Here is a 22,779-nt window from a genome sequence, read left to right on the forward strand (position 1 = left end):
TTACCCTAGCTTCTACATTCGATTTCCATAGTTTTGTCGCAGCTATCGAATCGGGTCACTTATAACCTTTCACTTTAGACAAATTAACATCGAGCATGATAAAAAGCCATTGGATCGATTCGACCTGAACAGAGATTGATCTTTATTCTGGCATCTTGTGTGATTTATTTGCAAACGTGCAGGCAGCATCTTGGCGCATATATCGATCTCGAGCATATCGATTCAGCTTGCTAGGTTAAAAGTTCCGAGAATTTTGTCATTTTTCTACGGGTTCGTACGCTGTAATTTAATGCAGTGGTAATTGCAAGTTTATCGAAACAAGAGATCAGTATCGTTGGGAACTGCAAAATGCACGTATGCACGTGCAAATGTTTTCGCTGGGGTTGCGACTCGGAAACGAGTTACCGCAGCGTTCGCTGTTGTGGCGTTGCCGCAACCTTCGAACCTGAAGGCCACCAATGCACATTGAAATTTAGAGTGACGAGTCGAGCATTTCTAGCTCGTTTCTCTGTCAATACCATTCCATGTGCCAATGGCGATTTTCTAAGACAATTGGAAAAGGATTAAATCAATGCGAGAAAAAGAAAATGAATGCGAAATGCAAAATCGACGATAGTCAATTGTGAATAACTTGTCGAACAAAGTGAATATAGACACATATGTATACACATTTATCAATGTTTTTGATAATCTAATTCAATTTATGTTAACTTTCTATGTGAAAAATTATATCTGTTGTTTTTTTGTTTTATGTATACGTACCTCTTTATTCCTAACCTAACCTTTATTTTCTAACCTTAGATCCTGAAGGTGGTGACAAATTGCATCATCCCAAACGTTTGTAAATATATCCACTTAGGCTCGGGAAGATCGTACACTTAGCAACGTACAAAATGTTAGTATTATTCTTTGTTTTCTAGAAAATAAGTTTTAAATGTAAACATACGTCTATATTGGTCGAATCGTTCAAAAAATATTTATGCAATCGTTCACGGCTTGCTGCACAATAACTATACGCGTAATCGATTTGGTCCGTTCCTGTACGCTATCCCACGCAATTGCTTTCATTTCATAGCTGCATAAGGCAGATCGATATTCGACAATTCTCGGACCAGTCACGAACATGTTCCAAGGATATTCTGATGTTTGACATCACCGCAATCGCAGACCGTTGTAACGTGTTGCTTCGAACGAAAACACGAGATAAAAATTCTATGAATGTAAATATTATCATCGATGCGTTGCTGAAACACACCTGAACCGATGGTATTTATGGAATTTCGTCCTTACTGACAACGTTTACTTGTGCAATAGGGGAGAGTTGTCTAATGCGTACCGGTTGCGTTTATCGTGTCTCTCTAATGCCTTTGTTATTACTGAATATAAGCACATCTAGCGGCGAGTGCATGAAATAACTGCACAAGGAAAACTACAGAACAAAATTTACTCATAGCATATCGTTTTACGCGTGCTAGAAACATTTGAAACAACCAAACACCATTTACATACATAACTTATAACCTCACAAGAATGTAACGGTGCAATTTTATTCTACGTGTTTACGTTTTTATAAAAGTTTACTTATCGATAAAATACATAATTTCTGTTCTTAATTACATTTTTTATTATTTCCATTTCCGATACTTTTGAAAGATGTACAATTTTGGAAAACGATTCAGGGTATTGATTGCTTAAATCGTATCTTTTACATTATGTTATAAAAAGCTTGTAACAAATTAATTTCTTCGCGTGTAAAATATTTGACACGTAACGACAGGAGTCTTAACGATTTAAATAAAATTTCCAATATTAATTTGCGTACAAACAAAAAATATATGATAAAATATTTAAGTGATACGATTTTGGCAATTCTCCCCCGCGTGAAAATTAACACTCGGTTCTGATTGAGAAAACTTATTTTAATTCGAGTTTAAGAACCTCTGCGCGTCTCTTAAATGTTTTACAACCTGTTTGGCGCAGTTGCTCATTTCGTTTTTATTCGAAGTCGCGACGTCTTCTATTTTACCGATCGGTAGGGTCGTGATCAAATCGTGAATATATGTCGGGTTTGTGATACCGTAAGTAATCGAGTGCAAAACGCGCAAGCAGAGCAACTGTATTTCGTCTGGTAGCGAATTGTTTTTCAGATAAAAGCTCAATACGTCTCCTACTCGTAACTCGAACAGATGCTGCAAACCGGTTTTATTCATACTGACGTTATACAATATCATGAGCATCAATCTGCAAAAAGATGCGTCATGATTAGAAACGAGAGGAAATCAATACTGCAGTCAGGCAACAAGATATTGGCCGCTCAAGGTCATTGAGCTGCCATCCCCACCACACACTTTGGTTACTCCGTCACCCCACCCTTTAAGCCCTGGCGCCACCCATCGTTGCGCCAGGGAACCAGAAAACGTTAACCTATAGACAGGAATTCGCTGTCTTTCAAACAGAAATCGAAGCTAACATAAAAGCATTATGCTTCGCGTGATTCGTGTAAAGTCTTTGGTCAAACAATATAGTCCCAGATATGGACAAGATTTTATTCGAATAAAATCAAACGTATAATAATTTATTCACAATGTTTATTTGATTGAACAGTTAGAACTTTGCCCATCTCTGCTTCATCCAGCAAGACTAAAGACACGAGTAAACGAAATCACATGCGAGTGTACCATAGATGCAGTATTAACGTTTCAAACTTAAGTAGACTATTGACAATGTATTATATTTAAACTCAGCAAATAAAGGTGTGGTTTATTACCGCAATCTTTGGAAAACCTTGTTATCTTTTTACTACGTTCATTAAAATTTGTAACAATTATTAAATTATGCATAATAATTACTTAAGTTCCTTTTATAAGAACATTTTATGTATTGTTCTAAATAATAACTTGTATAATTTTCGCGTGGTTTGTTTACCCGCGTCTTCGTACCATTGGACGAAATATAGAAAATTGATTGCGTAATCTTCAATGAACTCACCTCTTTAAAGAAAGGGAACCCTGTGAAAGAGGCAGAGTGGGCATCAGCTCCACCATTTTCTGAACAAAATCTCTGCCGTTCGAATCGGTAATTAAAAATTCACGCCCCTCGGGACTCGCGGATATGTTTGTCACAATGCCCAATAATCCAATTATAAATTGATATTCGACATTACTGGTGGGGGGGAAAGCATTCCGGTAAGTATTTATGAACGCAACGAAACTTCCGTCCGTTATCGATAAAAATTCGCTAATCTTATCCTGAAACTGCAATCAGGATAATTATGAAGGAAAATGTATTGTTTATAAAATTTTGCAAAAAAAAAGTATGTTTACCGCCGAGAGCCATACATCAACGATTTCAGGAAATCTGGAAGCACGCCAAGTTAAATTACCCAATACTGCCCCTAAACTTGTACAGTAAGTGCTTTGATTCAGAATCTATAAATAATAATAATAATACGTTAAATGACGCGATGAATGTGAGTAAAAATTAGATTTTAAATTAACGACAAATCACTTGATCTCTTAGATACTCTATTTCTTCTTGTGCTTTTGTTTTCTCCTCTATTTGTTGTTGCAATTGGATATACAATCGTTCACATTCCTGTTCCAGGGCAGATACTTTTTTCTTTTCCTCTATGAATAATAAAAAACAGTTTTACTTTGTGAAATTAAAATATGTAGAATCTTATGTATACAGGGTGTTCGACCACCCTTGGGAAAAATTTTAATGGGAGATTCTGGAGATCAAAATAAGATGAAAATCAAGAATATCAATTTCTTGACTAAGGCTTCATTAAAAAAGTTATTAAAAAATTAAATTAAAAAATTTCAAATCGTTCTCGAAAAATTATTTTTGTTTGCGGGGGACAATTACGATCATTTTTGGTCATTAGACATACCCTCGAAATCCTACCCACTTTCGAGAAAAAAATTCGGAAAGGTGTAAAATTTTTCGACAAAATTAAAAAATTTCAAATCGTTCTGGAAAAATTATTTTCAGTTGCGAGGGTCAATTACAACCATTTTTGGTGAACAGACCTACCTCCGAAATCCGACCCACTTTCTAGAAAAAAATTCAGTACGGACGGAACTTTAAACGTTAATAATTTTTTAACGAAGCCTCCATCGACAAATTAGTATTCTTGATTTTCGTCTTATTTTGGCCTCTAGAATCTCCTATTATAATTTCTCCTAGGGGTGGTCGAACACCCTGTATATTATCCTTTTGTTCGAATTTTTTTTTAAGGTTTCGTAAAATTAATTTACGAAACACTATCTAATAAATCGAATGGGGCACATGCCTTCCTTATTCGCTTGGTCGGTAAATGACTTCGGGAACGAACTGATAATACGTTGTATGTTTGTATCTTCGTCTATGACTAGTTTTTCCAAATCAAAATCTAATCCAGAGTCAGCGAGAGCTTGTGGAACATCCTTTATAAAATTATGAATACTGTCCTCCACGGTAGTCAAAGTGTTCTCCACGGAAATCTAACAAACAAATTTCAATGCATTCTCACTACGCGGAAATGAGTTTCCTTTAGAGTTACTTCCGGCTCTATTTTTATGGCACACAAACCGCAGAACACAGAATTGATAATGTCGCCGAGCATTAAAGTGTAAACTTTAAACGTCAAGGAAATGTCACGTACGTACCAAAAATTGTTCCTCGTCTTTTAAATTCGTTTGATCTTGGAGCGTATCCGTGTCCATGTTTACACGTTTGAATTTTGTATCACTGTAAATAAGTTGTTCTCAACAGTTGTCGGACTGACAGCATCGGTGCGTCGATGGTCATTTTAGAACTTCATGCTACATCGTGTTAACTATGATCCACTGTAACGGCGAATCTGCACAGTATACAGAATTGAAAATTACGGAATTATATATGTAAATTCACACATCAAAATGACGCGATATAAAATTTAAGAAAAAACGATATTTACGACGTGGACGTTTTTCGCAAATAATTTATCGATCGTTTGGAAACGTATATAGCTCTTTCGCGTATATTTCATATATTCTGCAAAATCATATAACTAATTGTTTATTGAAAACATTTGTCGAAAAGAAAAGAAAACGAAGTAAAATTAAAGTCTCATTCACCTTGCTAGTAAGCTTGAGTAAAAGTTGATCCTGTGTCATGTAAATGCATCCAAACCAGTATTCAAGTTGACGGGAAAACCTGTCGCAGCCAGTTCTCTCCCTGAAACACAATCTTTCTATATTTTTATACATTTCTTCAAATGACATTTTATTTTGTAAGCGTAACGAACTCTTTGAAAGTAACTATTGATAAAAATTTAATATTTATTTCAGTCGTTTCATTGTAAATGCATCGTAACGTATAGTATGCAATTATTCAGCGTGGGATGCATTTTATGCATCTCCGAACACTCGTAGCGTGTACGCGTCTTCGTGTTATGATGCAAAAAAAAAGCGTTAATTATAACCTCGCGATTAGAAGCACTCTTATTTTTAAACCAGCCGGAATCTCGTTACAAGATATTGGTGTTGTCCGAATAAACCTACGCGTGAGTTGTATAAATGTGTCGATTAATAGTTCCATACGTTAAAATTTAATTCATGATTTTCTTTCTATACGATGGTATTAGTGCGAAAGGTTTCGAAACAATATACAATATTGTTCTTAAATGTGAATTTAAAAACAATACAGTATAACAATTTTGTATAAACAGAACAATTTTTTTTATACAATATAAAATTTTCTGTATATTTGATACATTTACCTGTTATGTTATATAATGGTTCTTCAAAGGTCACTATTGATTTACAGGTAGAAAAATGAAGTTTTCCGAAGGAGATTTTGTACTTGCTAAACATCCGAACACAGACGAATATGAAGTAGGTAAAATATTAAGTGCAGGTGGCGAACGATACAAAGTGCAATTTGGAACAGGCAGCGAACATAACGTTCATTCAAACGACGTTAAGGTATTTATTTCTAACGCGTAAACTTCCAAGTGCTTGAAATGTGCTCAAAGTGCTTGATCTTGAAATGAATTAAAATTTTAGAAGTGCAGGCCATCTCGAAGTAAAACAAGGTCAAGTAGTAGAAATAGAAAAAGCCCTCCTCGATATTCTCCCAGTAGAAAATCTTCAAACAAGCGTTCGCCTGGAAGGTCTCCTACGTCTGCACATAAAAAACAACGAAGTAAAATTGCAAAAATTATTTTACCACAAATAGAAATACCTAATGGTAAATGTATTTTTTTTTACAATTAATATCATTGTTAAATTCGATATTACTAAATAATGTGATTGTCTGTGATTGTTCTATATAGATATATCTAAAGACGAAAATATCATTAACAAGAAAAGTACAAATGACAACGATAAGCTTTTCAAAACAATGCCTCTGCAACCTCGATTTAAAGAACTAGGAGTAACACGTAGGTCAACAAGACTGTTGTCTGCTACAGTGAAATCGGAATCGGACCATAAGATGGTTATGTTAACGAGAAATATTAATAGAGCTGTCTCGCTCCCGTTGGAAAGGAAGGTTTTAGTGCACGATTTCAACTTTGATATGAAAGAAAGAGGGCATTCTGTACAAAAAGATCAAGTAATGTCTTTTCTATGTATAAGTTATTTAGTGTTTTGTAGGAGTGTGCAAGTGGCCCGAAATTCGGGCTTCGACCATTACGATATCGGAAAACTGGAGCAGAGCCCGACATCTATTGGAGATCTTTCTTGACTATACATATAAACCCGAGTTTCGGGCTAGCCACACACCCTTAGCACACGTAAGTTACATCGATACTTGGTTTCAGAATTTGTTGAAACCTATAAATTACGAAGAAACTGTAAAAGTAAATACACAAGTAATAGAAAAACGTGAGAAAGAAATAAGTATGGTCAACGAACCACAAGAATGGGGAGGTTGGTTTGGGACTTTTATGCTCATATCTTTAACACCACTGATTACAATATTACCGCAAATGATGTGTACACAAAATCAGTGTGAGTTCGGGTATCCCGATATACCTACGGATCTAAATTCTTACATAAATTTAGAAGCTTTTGCTACATATTTGGGATTCTTCTTATTCGTGACTATTGTTTCGATCACTCCAATTGGAAGAAAGGTTGATGGGCCACAGAGTAGAATTGGAAGATTACAATATCGTTTAAATGGTAGTGTTACTTTAATTCTTGAGCTTCAGAATATTTTGAGAACGGAATGTTTATATAAAATTGTTCTTATTATTTTGCAGGATTTTTATGTACTCTTTTATCGTTAATTATATTTATCATATGTATATATAAAGAATTCGAATTCAGTGATTTCATTATACAAAATTTTGTACAACTTTCAATCAGCGGTTGGATTATTGGAGTAATTTTGTCATTAGTGTTATTCGCAAAGGGAGGCAAAGCCCCAGTAGCAAATCTCAATATACATGGATCCACGAAGAGTGTAATTTATAATTTTTGGCAAGGAAGAGAGATAAGTCCACGAATCGGTTCATTGGATGTTAAAATAAACATTTTCCGGACTGCCTTGATAGCTATGGTAATATTTAAAAAAGAAAACAATTTCTCAGAAATGTGTTTTCTTCTTATATCCACATACTCTACTACTGATTAATTTTGTAAACAAGCATTGCAATTATAAACGTGTCTCACATATTTACATTTAAATTTCAGATTCTTATAAACTTGACTATTATTACAAAAGCAATTGAAGAGGCTGAAAGTTATAGTACGGAACACCTCAATATAAATGTTCTGTTGGTTGCTTCATTGCAAATAATTTATTCAATGGATTCACTCTTCTTTGAATCAACATTTTTGACGACTTTCGAAATAATGTACGAGGGAACTGGTTATATGCTGTGTACTGGTTACATGCTATTTCCATTTTTAGCCACTCTTACAACCAAATATGTATTGTATAACAAGTAAGTAGCAAGGAATAAATAGAAATATAAGAAAACGTAAATCGAACTAAACGTATTCTTTTCAGACCACAGTTCAGCTATTTTGTTGCGTGTCCTACGCTCGTTTTTATAATTGGATATTTGGTGTATAGAATAAGCAACACGCAGAAAAATGAATTCAGGAAGAACCCATTATCTTCTGCAGTAGCGCGTAAGTAATAAAACCGTTATACTTTTGTACCAGTATGAAATATTTAAAATACTTATTTATATTTTATTACAGATTTAGACACTATTCCAACGATTCGTGGCACGAAGCTTATAGTATCTGGATTATGGGGTCACGTGAGGCATCCAAATTACTTGGGCGATATAATGATGTGGTGGTCGATGTCGTCTCTAAGTTTTGCATGTGATATTCTGCCTTATTATTATACAATTATGTGCACGGCATTGTTAATGCACAGAGCAATTAGGGACAATGAACGATGTAAAATGCGTTATGGCTTAGCTTGGGAACAATATACGTCACGTGTTAAGTACATGATTTTATATCGTATATTTTAGAGAAATATACACAGTATATGTAAGGTATTTTTAAATACCAAACACTGTCGCGAAATTGTACCTTTACATTACAATGCTCATTATTTTATAGAATGACAAATTAATATGTTTACTTAGTAAATAATTGAAATGGGGGTCAAAATTATGAAGACCCAAAAACCAAAAAGAATGATCGTGACATCTGGTGTTAATTTTAAGTGTATAATTAATTTTGAAAGATCTCTAAGGTAACAAGGAAAGTCCTATTTTAGAGATATAATTTGTGTATAAAGAGTGTTTCATTATTGGTTGGATTTACATGACCAATAACTTACTAAAAAACAACAAAAAATGTCCACTAAGTTACTTTCATATTTACATATGAATAACTCTGACGCGGAAATAAGATTAAATAAATCGTATCTCTATACGATTTGTTTCTCTTACTTTTTTCATTTGCTGGTAGTGAACGCGATCGTTAACATATGTCCTAGCAATGGTAATGCACCCGTGTTTGATTTTAGAAAAGTCATAGAACAAGATATTTGTTGATACAAAATATATATATAGCGTAAAATATATTTCTATGATAAAGACATTACATACAAAATTTTATACTTTTATAAAGATGTGTATAATTAATAATTGACAAATAAATAACTTTTCTAGCAGCGCATAGTTACAAAATTATATAGTTTTATTTAAATAGAACATGTAATATTTTATAAGGATTAATAAATGCAGTTGTATTCAAAAAATATAGTTTCTTATTTTAATTACCTTTTTTGCTAATAAGCAATCATAGGTGGTCATCAATCGACTATTAATTCGAAATTAATCGATTACGCGATGCGATGAAACATTTATTTGTCAAAATTAATTAGAATTAACATTGGTTGATTACTGAAACTATTTACTCGCGTCGATTGACAATTAAATTATTCGTTAACCGTAGCTGATTAAATTAATTGTTATTTTTTAGTGACATGATACAACTACGTCTAACGATTAACCAAATAATTTAAAATCAGATAAATATGATTTATATAATATTCAATAAGAATAATGCAGTATTAAAGCAATGAATAATTGATTTAATTATCAATTGTTGTAAGCAATTTACGATTGATTCAATCGTTATAAGGAATTAACGATTAATTTAATCGTCAGTCGTTAATTGTCGATTATTCCTTTAATTATATCTAATTAAACACCACAACAGTAAAATGATTCACGACTTACTTGTCATTTAAGTATTGCGTTCGCGCGTATCGTGACTGCGTGACATAGCAGTAAGAGCGGTGTCGTGGGGTTTTGTTTCGTAGCAATTTTTGTCAATTTTATTAATAAAAATGGTGTCTTTTTTTGGTGAAGTAGTATTCCCAGTTTCGCGAGCATTTTGGGACGATGAAGACGAAAGTACACCAAACGAACGTACAACGAATCAACCGTAAGACGTATATTTATTTAACGTAACCTCTTCACGGTAAACATTCGACAATTTGCAGTATCATTTTCTACGTATCATTTTCAGAGAATTTACTGTACGATGGTTGAAGGAAAAGCCAGCTCGAATTAATACTTTAATTGTAGTCGAAGGCGAGATGTTACTTGGTAATATATGTTTACCTTTACCGGCATCGATACTTCCGACTATGTTGTAAAATGTTTATAATCAAATTTATAGATTTCACTAAGGAATGTTTGTGTCAAAGTTCAGAAGAGGCATGCCTTGTGGAGGATGAAAATAAAAAAAAAATGTGCATAATTTATCAAGTTAACGACGACGTATATTTGTGCATTGTATCTCCACGTTTTAACGTAAAATTTTCTGGCAAGCTTGTGGATAAGGTAAGTGCATTTAACTTAAGCAGGTTAAGCACAACACACACGCACAAACACAAGTTGGTACGAAATAGATCATCTTTTTGGAATTTAAATGTATCATCTCGTAATTAAAAAAGCATTTCAAAATAGAAACCTTAGGGTTAGTTTACAAACGGTTTTTCGAGAAATATTAAAAAATGGCGGCGAAACGTTATCTGAAGTTATTTGAAACAGACAGGAAACGTCTTGAAATATAACAAAATTATATAATAGAATAAAATTTCACAAAAAATTCTTCCGTTTCTTAGATATCAAATAAAAAGAAAAATTTGAAACAAGAAACTCAAATAATAAAGGTTGCTTCTTTTTGTGTAGAACGAGCATGTAAAAATTTATATAAATCGGTTAACAGAAATATCTTTGAGACGCTCAAATCGATTTACTCAAATTTTTATATTTTTATTTTATAGCCGAGAAACTATATACATATTCTCGAATTCAAATATGGTTATTTTGTCAAAGATCGATATTTTAAAAATCGAATATAACAAAGAAATCATTTACTATATTTGAAGCTATTATTTTGTTGTTTTTAGATAACTTCTACAACTATGACCACAAAGCGTCTATGTTCAAAATACGCTAGATGAATATTTTGTTTCCATTTTCTAATATTTTTCATTAACATTTCTTATAAACAATCTTTAAAATTTCTATTTTTAAATGATGTCGATTTCCTTAAAAGAATTCCGAAAGAACGTCACATTTTGTACTTACTTGCGTATACGGTAACGCCTTAGAAATTGATTGGTTACTATCCCTACCAGTTCTTGGAATCGTCTTTCCACTTATCTTAACGATCAAGTATATTTTTGTTTTTAAATGCACTTTTAGATATGATGTGTCGTGTATATCGTCCTTCTACGAGAAGAAGGCACAGCGTATTTACATCCCCACTCTTGCTGCAGTCCGCTGATTGGCTGTCACAGACCTTCGTCATCGTTTTCGACCAATACCTGTGAGTCAGCGGACTGCAACAGGAGTGGGGATGGAAACACGGTGTGCCTTCTTCTCGTGGAAGCACGGTACATTTCTATCTTTTGACACGCGAAATTTTCTAGGTTTACCTGCCTTCGAATTTCGCCAATTTCGGTCCCGAACGTTGGCCAATATCCATGGCACCACTGTGCTTCCCCAAATACGCTTGTATAAAATATTACCGTTTTGTATTAATGTTATTATATTTATTAGATATCTGATATCTTATTGAGTGCAAACCGAACAATTTGTATAACATGTCGTCATGTATCACAATTTAAATGCAACGATACACCAAATGTACCATCCTTCCTACGAATGTTAGTCTCGAAAAACGGAGAGAGCGTTTGCAACTTAAAAGAGACATTATTAGAACAACCGAACATCGTATACGGTGTCACCGCGGGAGGTTGGTAATCAAACGATACAGTTAAACATCCTCCAAGATATAATTTTAATAATAAAATTATGTATTTCTTTTCAGTTTTGTCGTATGCAGAATTTATGGAGCTACCTTCAGTTTTGTACGTTTTGTATGCGGACCATTTTGTTTTGGATTCATTGTCTGCGGAACCTCTTTTGAAATTATTTATAGCAATGAATTGCGCGATGCACGATGTTACGTTCACCGGAAAAAACTTTTTTAATAAAGGGAACCTTTACATTTAAAACTTCTGCTAATCTTTTATTTTAAAAATTTGTTTCACTTATGTAAATTAGATATTGAAATATGTAGATATTGATAGTATAAAAAGTTTATAATTGAATACTATCGTTGATAGTAAATCTTACATATTTACAATATTTACAAGACTTCGTTTAGTATCTCCTCGATAATACTAACTTTAAATAAGATAATGATACTTACATCGGTAGGAATTATATTTTTGGCGTTGTTAATTTCCATGTGTTAAGATTGTGGTGGGTAATAGGTGCGCGGTGTGGGCGTCGGAGGGACCGGATTACTCGGAGGAAAATATGATGCGTTTGTGGGGTAAGGGTATGGCTGAAATGGTGGTTGTGGTGTAGTAGGGGCAGGTGGTGCAGGTCTAATGGTACTAGTTGAACCAATATGATGCATCGGTGGAACAATGTGATTCATTGTATTCACGGGAGGGGGAGGCACCGAAACATTTGTCGGAGGAAACGCTGGTGGATAATTGGTACTATTTGGGGGAAAATTAGCTGGATATGTTGGGAAATGTTGTGCCACATCAATTGGTTTTACCGTTTCTGTACCATCGATAGTTGGGCATCCATTTGCGGAGACTGCAGTTACTTCAACCTTAGTAGACTTTCCTGGTGTAACTACAATGTAATATTAATATCTAGATAAATAAAAGGGTTTATTTTTTACTTATTACACTAACGAAATATTACATTTTCATTTTATATACCATTTGGCGTGGTAGATGCCGATGCTTCGGCGGGAGGTACTGGTACAGATCTGTCTCTGCATGGTTCGTTGGATGGTGTCATTGGCGGTGAATCCGGCGGTTTTGTGTTATTAGCTTGAGAATATAAATCTAATACTTGATGACATATATCTAAAAATAAAAAAACAAATGTATACAAACATCAGGTACACATATGTATATACTCTTTAAAGCATGCATATAAAGCATTCGCGACTTGAACTGTGATACAAGCTCTGAATAATTAAGACTCAAAGACAATTTTAACAACATTATATAAAGTTTGAAACCTTCTAGAAGATCCATAGTAACATCTTCGACAAACATGTCCCACCAACGTAAATGTTTCTGTTGTCTTCCATTCCAATCTACCACTTCAAATTTACTAAGCTTTCCTGCCAAATACATGAGAGCAACAGCTATAATTTCAGGTTCCCATTGCAATGACAATGTTGTGCATAAACTGTTAAAAAAAGAAAAGGTTGCTTACATCGATCAAATTAATTGTTGAATTATACTATATCAATATTACCTGTCATTAACAAATGTCCAAGCCATTTGAACCATTTTTTGTAATTTGTTTTTGTCACCTGTAATACACGATTCAAATGTTCATTATTGTTTATTCAGTATTGCACAGTATAATACCCACAGCAATTACATTAATTACCTTTCAAACATTTTGCATACTTTAACAAGTAACTATATGGATGTTCTACTTGCAAATCAAATTTAATAGTTTGTAACAAAATTCTTTCTAGCGTCATGACCTCTTCCTACAAAGCAAGAGTGTTTGTATGATTAATATTATTTTTTTTATGTACAAGCGCAATTTAAGAGACCTACTTTGGGATCTTCCCCGAATGTCATAAATTTTTGTTCGGTTAACAATGTCTTTGCAGTCTTAATGATATCTTTACATTTTTTTGGCGTTTCCTCTACTTTACCTGCCAGGAACAAACAACAGCATGCGGTCACCTAAGCGACATCAAACATATGAAACACACACTCGTCAAAACAAGTACGCAAAACAGTAAAAGGCACTCACGTATCGTGGAAAGTTTTTAAACGAATGGAACATATAAAATCGATGAAAGTAAACAACACCGGTTGCCATTGTATTGTAACCCAAGTCCATTTTTGTGCCCGTGTCTATTATGAATCGTGCTCCTTCTTTCCTATATCTACACTCAGTTTCATAATCAATCCCATCTTGAATCGACGGAGTATTCCGCAATTCCTTCTTCTCGTAATACCAGCATGGCATTTTTATTCTTAAAAAAGAAACACTGACATCACACAACCAGTCGTGTTTACATAAACGTGTTATTAATTATATCGCAAAATGAATTCCATTTCATCGCATAGAAATTCAGAACAATGAGAAATTAATAATCAATAAAAAGAAGAATCGTAAACCGAGCAATACTCCTCTGTACGAATCTGTATAGGTTAAAATAATTGTTAATACGAAGAACGTACTTTTGTTTCGCTCGCTTATGCTATTTTGTATTGTACGTATCACAGAAATTTTACAGCTTGAAAAATAGTTTAACAGTTTATAGTGTTAACAACTTTAAAATCTTTTTTTTTTATGAATTCGTTTATGATTACGGATAACAAATACTGGCCACCTTTGTGTTTTAACGAAAACATAGGTACATTGCACGACATAACTGCAGTTCGATGCTATGCACGTACAACGCCGTACAAAAGTTTTTACGCAGTTATTGTTTTAACTGTGCATTCGAAGAAGATGGATGAAACGAATGTCAAATGACATAAAATTAAAATATGATAAGAAAGAAGGATAAAATACCAGTGTATTGTGAATCAGAAACTGATCAATTTATCAATTAAAGAATTGCACTTAAGCCATTAAATCACTAGTCAAGATTTAAAAATCATCGATGATTAAAATTTGGCACCCCATGTTAACTATGCTTAACACTTTGACGGCCGCTGTCACGTGTATGTGATTTTGTCGTTTCAGTCACCATGTCATTTCGTTTGTGAGGTTTAAATTTAATCTCGTGTCCCAACATCCATAATTCCTTATAATAATATTCCTAAAATCTTCGTATACCCCACTTTGGTCTACAATGTTAGTATAAAAGGTTTTAATATTAACAAAATTTACCAGGAAAGAGAAGGAGATGCGTAAAGAATGTCAAGACGCGTTTTTCATGTCGTATTCCCCTCAAATGGTACAAACGTTTGCACGATAACAATTTATTTGGGTCCGTAAATATTTTTACATTTGAATCGATCTTATATTAATTAAAAATTCATCTTGCGTTTTTCCCTAGAAACGAACTTGTTTCGAATTTTGTAACGTCCCTGTACGGCTGAGAAAGAGTATACAACTTTGCGTAAAGTTGATCACTTGTTGGACATGAAGTCCATGTGAACGTGTCTTGTTACAAACAGAACAGTCTTACTTTCGATTTTTCTTTTATGTATTTTGTTAGAAATAAAATTGTGTATAATGTTTGTCAAAAAACTTGTAAGAATCATTTCGCCGAATTAAGTGTCGTTACTTCAGATTCTAATTAACGAAAACACTGTAAGAAAGGATTAAAATAATTGTACTTGTTTCATACTATTTCAAATATATCAACTAGTTCTAAAGCATATCTTTGGTTTGTATTCCATTAACGAACTACAGGCTTTAATTTTTTTTCGTTTTTGTTTGTTGTCGGTTCAATCAATAACGTATGCATAAAGGTGACTTCTTACGTTTAATTATGATATAAGCGGATTTCAATGTAACATGATATTTATTTATAGTATCTTCCGAACACTTTCTGTGTCCTAATACGGTGTTTCGTGTATATATTTGATCAAAGATACGCGTATTCCCGTATATTCTTTCACGTTTTCGAGAAAGTTTATTGAAAAGCAGCCATTTCGCTTGGTTTTATTTAAGGTCGCGAAGCAGGTGCTTCCGGTCCCTGTCAGAAATCTCTGTGCATATACTTTCGGTTTAGTACATTATCTGTGGTTTCGGTTGTGTAAACTAAACGCAGCTAAATGTTAATTTATGACGACCGCGCACGCGGGAATATTTTACGACAACGCCTACAGTTTCGCGAACAATAACGCGACATCGAGTATAATGCCGTTGGCTACTTTGACGGTTCCTTGGTCCGAACAACATGTAAACGAGAAGGTAATGTTTATGTAGTTGTCAACACGATCGATCGATCTTAAACGATCCGATTTTCATTCATCAAATTTAAATAACAATTAAAAGTTAAAATATTACAAAAGAAATTTGATCCTCCAGCAAGCTGTAGAAATCCTTCCAGCAGAGGCTCAGGAGGAAGCAATGATCACCCAAGGAAATGTGGTTGAACCATGTTCAAATGGGTGTTCAGAGACTCATGAGATCGAAGTACGCGAAGTATTACGAGACGGTCATGAAAAAGCAGACCCATCTCAATTCGAGCTTCTCAAAGTTCTTGGTCAAGGTTCTTTCGGAAAGGTATCTGAATTTCTTATGCATTTATGCATCAAGGAACGAGAGTCCAATGGATCATTATCTTCCGTATTGTATTTGGCAGCATTCTTTGACAAATAAAATTCTTCGATTATTTAGGTATTCTTAGTGAGGAAAGTTGTTGGTAAAGATAGCGGAACACTTTATGCCATGAAAGTTCTGAAAAAGGCTACGTTGAAAGGTGTTTATTAAATTAAATGCACGAGAATACCTCTGAAAGTTTTAAAAGTTTTACGTTAAATATCAAAGAGAATTTTCAGAGCCATTCTCGCCTTACAAATTATTTCTATCTTTTGTTTAAAGTGGTTTAATGTTACGATATTATCGTAGTTCGGGACAGAGTCAGGACAAAATTGGAAAGAAACATATTGGTGGATGTTGAGCATCCGTTCATAGTTAGATTACATTATGCATTCCAAACAGAAGGCAAACTCTATTTAATTTTAGACTTTTTGAGGGGCGGTGATTTATTTTCAAGATTAGCTAAGGAGGTACGTTTCAACTGTAAAATTGAATCCATTACGATAGCTGCGACACATTTTTGTAGATAGCTTTTGTATAATTATTGTTGCAGGTAATGTTTACCGAAGACGATGTAAAGTTTTATTTAGCCGAACTTGCTCTTGCGCTGGATCATATACATAAACTTGGAATTATTTATAGAGATCTCAAACCAGAAAAGTTTGTATTATATTGTTTATCGATAACAATTAGGGGTGTGCGGGATTCCCGAGAATATTTGGGATTCTCGAGATGATTCGGGATTCCCGAGAATACACGTGATCCCGCGAAGATCTGGGATTCCCGAGAATATACGGGATCCCAAAAATGTTCGGGATTCCCGACAATGTACGGGATATAGAATAATATCTGGGATTCTCGGAACACAATTGTGTGATTGACTATCCATTCAGAAATATCTACCGATATTAAAATTCTGCATTGTCAGAATTAGCGAAATTTGCAATTATTTTCTACAATATTACTAACATAAACATTCCCGATTAATAAGATATGTAATCTTCGAGAACACAATGGCTTTCGGATTCTGGTAATTGTTGGAAGTATGGAGAAACTTAAAATGTCGGGAATCACGGATGTTTTCGGGATTTCCATCCCGATCGGGATCTCGCACATACCTAATAACAATGGTATAAGCATTAGCAAAATACAAATTTGATGGTGTCTTTATTTAAAATAGTATTTTGCTGGATACCGAGGGTCATATATCTTTAACCGATTTTGGTCTAAGTAAACAACCTTTAGACGATTGTAAAGCGTATTCATTTTGCGGTACCGTAGAGTACATGGCGCCCGAAATTGTTAATCGGAAAGGGCATTCGTTCGCTGCCGATTGGTGGAGTTTTGGTGTTCTTATGGTTAGTCGTGTTATAAAGAAAGAAACTTTATCCACTGTCTATTATTTTTATAGTACAAATTTTTAATTTTCAGTTTGAAATGTTAACCGGAGCTCTACCATTTCAAGGTGTGAATCGTAAAGAAACGATGACACAAATATTAAAGGCAAAACTTAGTATGCCACTTAACATCTCGCCAGAAGCACAGGCGCTTCTTAGAGTACTTTTTAAGAGAAACCCCGCAAATAGACTCGGATCTGGTACTTATTTATACTTACCTTTAAGTCAAGGTTCTGGACTGTTGGGTGATAAAAATTTCGAGTCAATCGTTCGATTTCTTTTTGAGATTTTGTCAAACATCAGGTTAAGAGAAGTCTCTTCTTTCCTTTTCAACTGCTCGCCGCGGCCTAAAATTTTAGAAAATGTAATTAGTAAAATAGTCAATTTTCATCCAAAGAAACCAGACCCTGGCTTAAGTAAAAAAAAAAATAGATTCCTACGTTGTGAAGTAATTAATAATTTTTTATTTCGATGATGTTTCAGGCGGAGTAGAAGAAATCAAAAGTCACGTGTTCTTTGCAACAATCGATTGGGATGCTCTGTATAATAAAGAAATAAAACCTCCCTTTAAACCAGCCGTTAGTCAAGAAGATGATGCATTTTATTTTGATAGTGAATTTACATGTAAAACGCCTAAAGGTAACATTGGTGAATAATCTTTTTTAACACCTATTTGCCGGCCGTTATTAAATACATAAATTTCAAAATTATAAAATATATTACAGATTCTCCCGGTGTACCGCCAAGTGCTAACGCTCATGAATTGTTCCGCGGATTTAGCTTTGTCGCACCGTGCCTTTTGGAGGATCACCTTAAAACTCCAGATTATAAAAACTGTGATAGCCTCAGTTCAACGTTTCCAACTTACGTGAGCCCTGTTTCCGTGACGGACGAATATGAATTTAAACAAGAAATTGGTAAAGGAAGCTACAGTACAGTTTACTTAGCTGTTCACAAGGCATCTAAGATAGAGTATGCTGTAAAGGTAATATTACCAACGTTTTAATACATTGTTCGTTGATTAAAGTTTGTTTGCTACAAACTGATAACATTTCTAACAAGTAAAAATATTTTTTCAATTTTGCAATATTCACTGGGTGACGATAAATCCAGTGGATATTGAAAAGCAAAATTCGTATTGAACAGTGTAGTTGATTTATAATAGATGATTGAGAAATCGAAAAGAGATCCAACAGAAGAAATCGAAATTTTGCTTCGGTATGGAAGACATCCGCATATTGTAACGTTAAGGGCTGTACACGAAGACGATAAACGAGCTTATCTGGTATTGGAATTGTTGCGAGGCGGGGAACTGCTCGATCGTTTGTTGCAAAGACGTAGTCTTACAGAAAGAGAAGCTGCCGAAGTAATGTACACGATCGCGAGCGTGGTTCATTATTTACATGAAAATGGGGTACTTGTCAGCGATTTATTTGTATCTATAACCCAGATCTAACCCGCTAAATCAATTTTTTATCGTTAACAGGTCGTTCATCGGGATTTGAAGCCATCCAATATATTATATTCAAAACCAGGGGCTGATCCAGCCACGCTTTGTCTTTGTGATCTTGGTTTCGCGAAACAGTTACGCGCAGAAAATGGTTTATTGATGACGCCTTGTTATACAGCAAATTTTGTGGCGCCCGAAGTATTGAAACGTCAAGGATATGATGCTGCTTGCGATATTTGGTCACTCGGTGTTTTATTATACATTATGCTAGCCGGGTAATTGAACAATTAATCGATCAGATTAACGTTTTACAAACTGTTCAATGACAAATTGAAATTTTTTGTTTTTGTAAAAGTTTGAAAAATGCTGTACCAGACAAAACTTAAAAATTAATCAGCACAAATGATTCTATTTTTACGTTCTAGATACACTCCATTTCGTAACAGTCCCGGAGACAGTGCGACAGATATATTAGATCGTATTGGACCCGGCTATATCGACATTGAAAGTGGCATATGGTGTCAAATCTCGGTCGAAGCTAAAGAACTAGTGAAAAGAATGTTACACGTAGATCCTAATCGAAGGCCTACTGCAGCTGCTGTTTTAAAGTATCCGTGGATTTCCAATCGTCACCGTCTTCCACAGAAAGTATTACCATATAGCATTAGAGATCCACACAGCCTAAAAGTATGTTGTTTTTGTCTAATATGGAATAATTATTTAAAGTATGTCGACGTATGTATATAGAAATTATACCGAAGATTTGTGAAAATATATTTTCAGAGAGCGGTCGCGGAAACGTACAGAGCAATGTCTAGTAGTCCCAGATCGCCGCACATTGGCCCTGTCGTTATGTCTGAACTGGCTCGCCGAAGAACACAAACTAAACCGTCTGGTCCTACCGAAGTTTAAAACTAATCTTCCATTCTATATTGATGAAAAATTGAGAGGATGACTAAACTAAATAAGGATTTAAGTTCAAATAAATCTGCCACGCACACGTGTACGTTACGCTAAAGTATAAGGGGAGGACATTAAATGTCACCACCGCGACTATTATTCTTACTACGTTGCTACTTCTACTACTATTGTTATTCTAACATTTATCGAGTGTGAGTGAGTATATATATATTGAATCGATGAACATAATGTGATATTTATTTATACATATTTTATGTTACACGTATATGCATACATCCGCAAATGTATGCATTGCCATATTGAGATTTAAAGTACCCTAATCTTAACAACCAAAACATAGTAATTTAGAATGAAATACATATTGTACATTTTTAATTATTGTTTAGTTACGTTTTTATTATGCGAAGCGTCGATATATATATATATAAATATGATATACGTATACAAAAACAGATTATATTTTGTCAATATAAATCTAGTATTTCTCGTGCAATGTTCAAATGTAGCTATAGTACGTACTAATTTTATAAGAGTGTCGTTACTGATGCAACTGATATAATTCGTATCATCAAAATCATCTCTATTCTGGTTAAAATTTATGTATGTGTATAGAATAGAAGAATACATATTTGAATTCGTATTTTCGATTTTAATATATATATATGAATAAAAAAACGGGAATATCAGAGAATTTTAAATCTATAATCTGTATTATACATGTTCAATATTTAAATATTGAAACTGATTGAAATATATGTGAAAAATATATATTTAATAAAATACAATGACAAAATACATTTACAGTATTTTTTTATCATTGTTTTATTAAATAAAATATTAATTAATAAAATAATTTTATCCAACGAATTATGCATAAAACAAATTAATTACTACTCTTTTTTTTTTTTATTTAAATATTGATGTTCATAAAGCACAGTTTATTTCAGGGTCTCTATATTTTGAAGCAAAAATAAATTTTATTGATAAATTGTTGTGTAATTATTTACCTTTATAGGACTAAAAAATCTCCTAATGTGAAATTTTGATATTATTGTACAATTTTATGAATAAGTTCCTTAAAAATCTGTCCTCTAAACACTTAAATGACTTACATTCATCTCCAAACTTAATAGTACATCTCAGTGAAATTTCATTCGCTGTTACTCCACATTTGAAGTCCGGTGGGAAGTAGGGAATAAAAAAAAAAAAAAACAAACGACTGTTAACGTTTTGTTGTTTGCTCGAACGAATCTGTATAAATTCATGGTATCAATACTATCAATCAGTATCAGTGAATCTCTAATGCTACATAGTAATAAAACTATTGGAATTTATTCATTGTTCACGATTATATTCGTACAAGCGTAATGATTTTGCTATTTTGAAATCATACTGTGCACTGTGTACAACTGCAGAATATTATTCGTGCCGCGCGAGGGGAAAATCACCATCATTGGCCACCCATTTTCCTTTACAGCACATTTCTATTCAACGACGGCAAGTTAAGCATTTCGGAAGTTTACGCTAGATACATACAAGTTTTCATTGCTCGTCGTTTCGTCATGCAATCAACGGTATAATTATCTTTTTACACACTATGTCGTACAGCTGTCAAACTGTAGAGAAGTTGGTAAACTTGGTGCTAGTGAATTTCTCCTCGTTCCTCTTCAAAGCCTTTCAGAGAATTAATTTAAAGACTTGTACATATATGGTTCGTATAGGTACAAAAATCAATTTGTGAACTAAACAGTGTTTAAGTATTTAATTTTTATAAGTGAAAAACTCCGGTGAATCGTTAGAAGAAATAAACAATTTTTGTCCAAGGTAATTTTTGTGGCGACATCATATTTTGGATGTTGTATTGTACTATTTGTCTCCATTATACGTTAGAAACATCGTAATATACTCATAACATCGGCAGACCTTACTTTATAAAAGTTAAGAATTATTATCTATAATTTGTACATCATTTTTTTGTTGCAGAATGTATGGCGTCTAGAAAACATATCGGAGAGGATTTGCCTAAAATGGATGGTGGCGTAACCTGAACCATAATTGATTAATTTATTGTCTGTGTTTGAAATCGCGGACTGTATTGTTGAGAGCGCCGGTCGGATAAAAGGTTCGCGAAAAATGAATATGGTGCAAACATTTTAGACAAGGTCTTGAAGGTCATTTATTATAAAACACAATGCCGTGGTTACAAGAGAATCGATATTTTACTTAGAATTGAGCCCGTGAGATCTAAAGGAAATGATATTATTGATCGTCATTTACAGCAGACATTGAGTTTTGAGAAACGATCGTTACTATGCGTTATTCAAACACATAATACCTTTGCAATTATATTAATTGGAGACAAAGAACTAAGAGATTACACTTGATCGAACTTGCACGTTAGCGGTTAGAACAAGACTGTGGCAATGGCCGCGCCCGTGGCCACCACGAGGTCCCGATCGGCAAGCAGAAAGATCGGTGCGCGCGCATGTCGTCTATGTGCAAATCCCCAAATTCGGTTTGGGGCGCATCGCGCTGCGAGCTGGGCCAGCTGCCTGCTATGAGAATCGTGGTGGCCAGAAAATGAGGTAATTTGTTTGTGGAATAACCTGAAGTAACTAAAAAGTAATAAAAACATTGTCATAAATATGATACGTTTTTATTCCTAATTATATTTCTCAGAAAACAAACATTTCCGGATAGTTTTATTGCGTTCTTTATTTACCGTGCAAACTCCGTACATTCTTTCTGGACTCACTTTTCATTTT

General features: G+C 34.0%; 5 protein-coding genes across 8 annotated transcripts; 3 read left to right on the forward strand and 2 right to left on the reverse strand.

Moving 5' to 3' along the window:
* Nucleotides 1-1,745: 1,745 nt before the first annotated feature.
* On the reverse strand, nucleotides 1,746-5,874 carry LOC122400621 (heat shock factor 2-binding protein-like). The gene is made up of 8 exons (XM_043402160.1): nucleotides 5,744-5,874; nucleotides 5,100-5,199; nucleotides 4,650-4,843; nucleotides 4,295-4,484; nucleotides 3,508-3,626; nucleotides 3,324-3,428; nucleotides 2,989-3,254; nucleotides 1,746-2,241 (listed from the first exon to the last, which is right to left on the reverse strand). The coding sequence occupies exons 3-8, from the start codon at nucleotides 4,704-4,706 to the stop codon at nucleotides 1,920-1,922; spliced, it is 1,059 nt and encodes a 352-aa protein (XP_043258095.1). The 5' UTR covers nucleotides 4,707-4,843; nucleotides 5,100-5,199; nucleotides 5,744-5,874; the 3' UTR covers nucleotides 1,746-1,919.
* Nucleotides 5,398-9,111, forward strand: LOC122400619 (delta(14)-sterol reductase TM7SF2). The gene is made up of 9 exons (XM_043402154.1): nucleotides 5,398-5,527; nucleotides 5,791-5,948; nucleotides 6,030-6,213; nucleotides 6,299-6,579; nucleotides 6,788-7,151; nucleotides 7,232-7,530; nucleotides 7,665-7,918; nucleotides 7,984-8,108; nucleotides 8,181-9,111. The coding sequence occupies exons 2-9, from the start codon at nucleotides 5,799-5,801 to the stop codon at nucleotides 8,462-8,464; spliced, it is 1,941 nt and encodes a 646-aa protein (XP_043258089.1). The 5' UTR covers nucleotides 5,398-5,527; nucleotides 5,791-5,798; the 3' UTR covers nucleotides 8,465-9,111.
* A 584-nt stretch (nucleotides 9,112-9,695) lies between these two features.
* Nucleotides 9,696-11,977, forward strand: LOC122400624 (proteasome assembly chaperone 1). Its single transcript, XM_043402166.1, has 5 exons — nucleotides 9,696-9,893; nucleotides 9,978-10,057; nucleotides 10,131-10,294; nucleotides 11,522-11,717; nucleotides 11,793-11,977. Exons 1-5 carry the CDS (start codon nucleotides 9,796-9,798, stop codon nucleotides 11,975-11,977), a joined length of 723 nt encoding a protein of 240 aa, XP_043258101.1. The 5' UTR covers nucleotides 9,696-9,795.
* A 111-nt stretch (nucleotides 11,978-12,088) lies between these two features.
* LOC122400620 (cyclin-K) lies at nucleotides 12,089-17,974 on the reverse strand. 4 transcript variants are annotated; one of them, XM_043402159.1, is made up of 8 exons: nucleotides 17,862-17,974; nucleotides 13,772-13,997; nucleotides 13,570-13,701; nucleotides 13,394-13,499; nucleotides 13,256-13,313; nucleotides 13,014-13,186; nucleotides 12,706-12,855; nucleotides 12,089-12,616 (listed from the first exon to the last, which is right to left on the reverse strand). In XM_043402159.1, exons 2-8 carry the CDS (start codon nucleotides 13,988-13,990, stop codon nucleotides 12,219-12,221), a joined length of 1,236 nt encoding a protein of 411 aa, XP_043258094.1. In that variant the 5' UTR covers nucleotides 13,991-13,997; nucleotides 17,862-17,974; the 3' UTR covers nucleotides 12,089-12,218. The 4 variants fall into 4 exon arrangements, with proteins under 4 accessions (XP_043258094.1, XP_043258093.1, XP_043258092.1 ...); XM_043402158.1 differs by lacking the exon at nucleotides 17,862-17,974 and adding an exon at nucleotides 14,543-14,678; XM_043402157.1 differs by lacking the exon at nucleotides 17,862-17,974 and adding an exon at nucleotides 14,358-14,483.
* On the forward strand, nucleotides 15,563-20,371 carry LOC122400618 (ribosomal protein S6 kinase 2 beta-like). The gene is made up of 13 exons (XM_043402153.1): nucleotides 15,563-15,895; nucleotides 16,013-16,210; nucleotides 16,325-16,406; nucleotides 16,556-16,716; nucleotides 16,800-16,906; nucleotides 17,427-17,604; nucleotides 17,678-17,843; nucleotides 18,127-18,282; nucleotides 18,369-18,628; nucleotides 18,809-19,057; nucleotides 19,130-19,368; nucleotides 19,519-19,780; nucleotides 19,877-20,371. Exons 1-13 carry the CDS (start codon nucleotides 15,767-15,769, stop codon nucleotides 20,003-20,005), a joined length of 2,316 nt encoding a protein of 771 aa, XP_043258088.1. The 5' UTR covers nucleotides 15,563-15,766; the 3' UTR covers nucleotides 20,006-20,371.
* Nucleotides 20,372-22,779: the final 2,408 nt, after the last annotated feature.

Source organism: Colletes gigas, unplaced genomic scaffold (genome assembly GCF_013123115.1).
Source record: "Colletes gigas isolate AHSC1104 unplaced genomic scaffold, ASM1312311v1 Colletes_gigas_Sc00019, whole genome shotgun sequence".
Classification (NCBI taxonomy): Eukaryota; Metazoa; Arthropoda; class Insecta; order Hymenoptera; family Colletidae; genus Colletes; species Colletes gigas.

Coding starts and splice junctions, on each gene's coding strand:
- LOC122400619 (XM_043402154.1), top strand. CDS start 5,799: ATGAAGTTTTCCGAAGGAGATTTTGTACTTGCTAAACATCCGAACACA. Junction 5,949..6,029: donor TTCATTCAAACGACGTTAAG/GTATTTATTTCT, acceptor TTAAAATTTTAG/AAGTGCAGGCCATCTCGAAG. Junction 6,214..6,298: donor ACAAATAGAAATACCTAATG/GTAAATGTATTT, acceptor TGTTCTATATAG/ATATATCTAAAGACGAAAAT.
- LOC122400624 (XM_043402166.1), top strand. CDS start 9,796: ATGGTGTCTTTTTTTGGTGAAGTAGTATTCCCAGTTTCGCGAGCATTT. Junction 10,058..10,130: donor CGAAGGCGAGATGTTACTTG/GTAATATATGTT, acceptor TCAAATTTATAG/ATTTCACTAAGGAATGTTTG. Junction 11,718..11,792: donor ATACGGTGTCACCGCGGGAG/GTTGGTAATCAA, acceptor ATTTCTTTTCAG/TTTTGTCGTATGCAGAATTT.
- LOC122400618 (XM_043402153.1), top strand. CDS start 15,767: ATGACGACCGCGCACGCGGGAATATTTTACGACAACGCCTACAGTTTC. Junction 15,896..16,012: donor AACAACATGTAAACGAGAAG/GTAATGTTTATG, acceptor TTGATCCTCCAG/CAAGCTGTAGAAATCCTTCC. Junction 16,407..16,555: donor GAAAAAGGCTACGTTGAAAG/GTGTTTATTAAA, acceptor ATATTATCGTAG/TTCGGGACAGAGTCAGGACA.
- LOC122400621 (XM_043402160.1), bottom strand. CDS start 4,706: ATGGACACGGATACGCTCCAAGATCAAACGAATTTAAAAGACGAGGAA. Junction 3,627..4,294: donor CGACCAAGCGAATAAGGAAG/GCATGTGCCCCA, acceptor TATTATTCATAG/AGGAAAAGAAAAAAGTATCT. Junction 3,255..3,323: donor TTGATGTATGGCTCTCGGCG/GTAAACATACTT, acceptor TCCTGATTGCAG/TTTCAGGATAAGATTAGCGA.
- LOC122400620 (XM_043402159.1), bottom strand. CDS start 13,990: ATGCCATGCTGGTATTACGAGAAGAAGGAATTGCGGAATACTCCGTCG. Junction 13,500..13,569: donor CATTCGGGGAAGATCCCAAA/GTAGGTCTCTTA, acceptor CTTGCTTTGTAG/GAAGAGGTCATGACGCTAGA. Junction 13,314..13,393: donor GTATGCAAAATGTTTGAAAG/GTAATTAATGTA, acceptor CGTGTATTACAG/GTGACAAAAACAAATTACAA.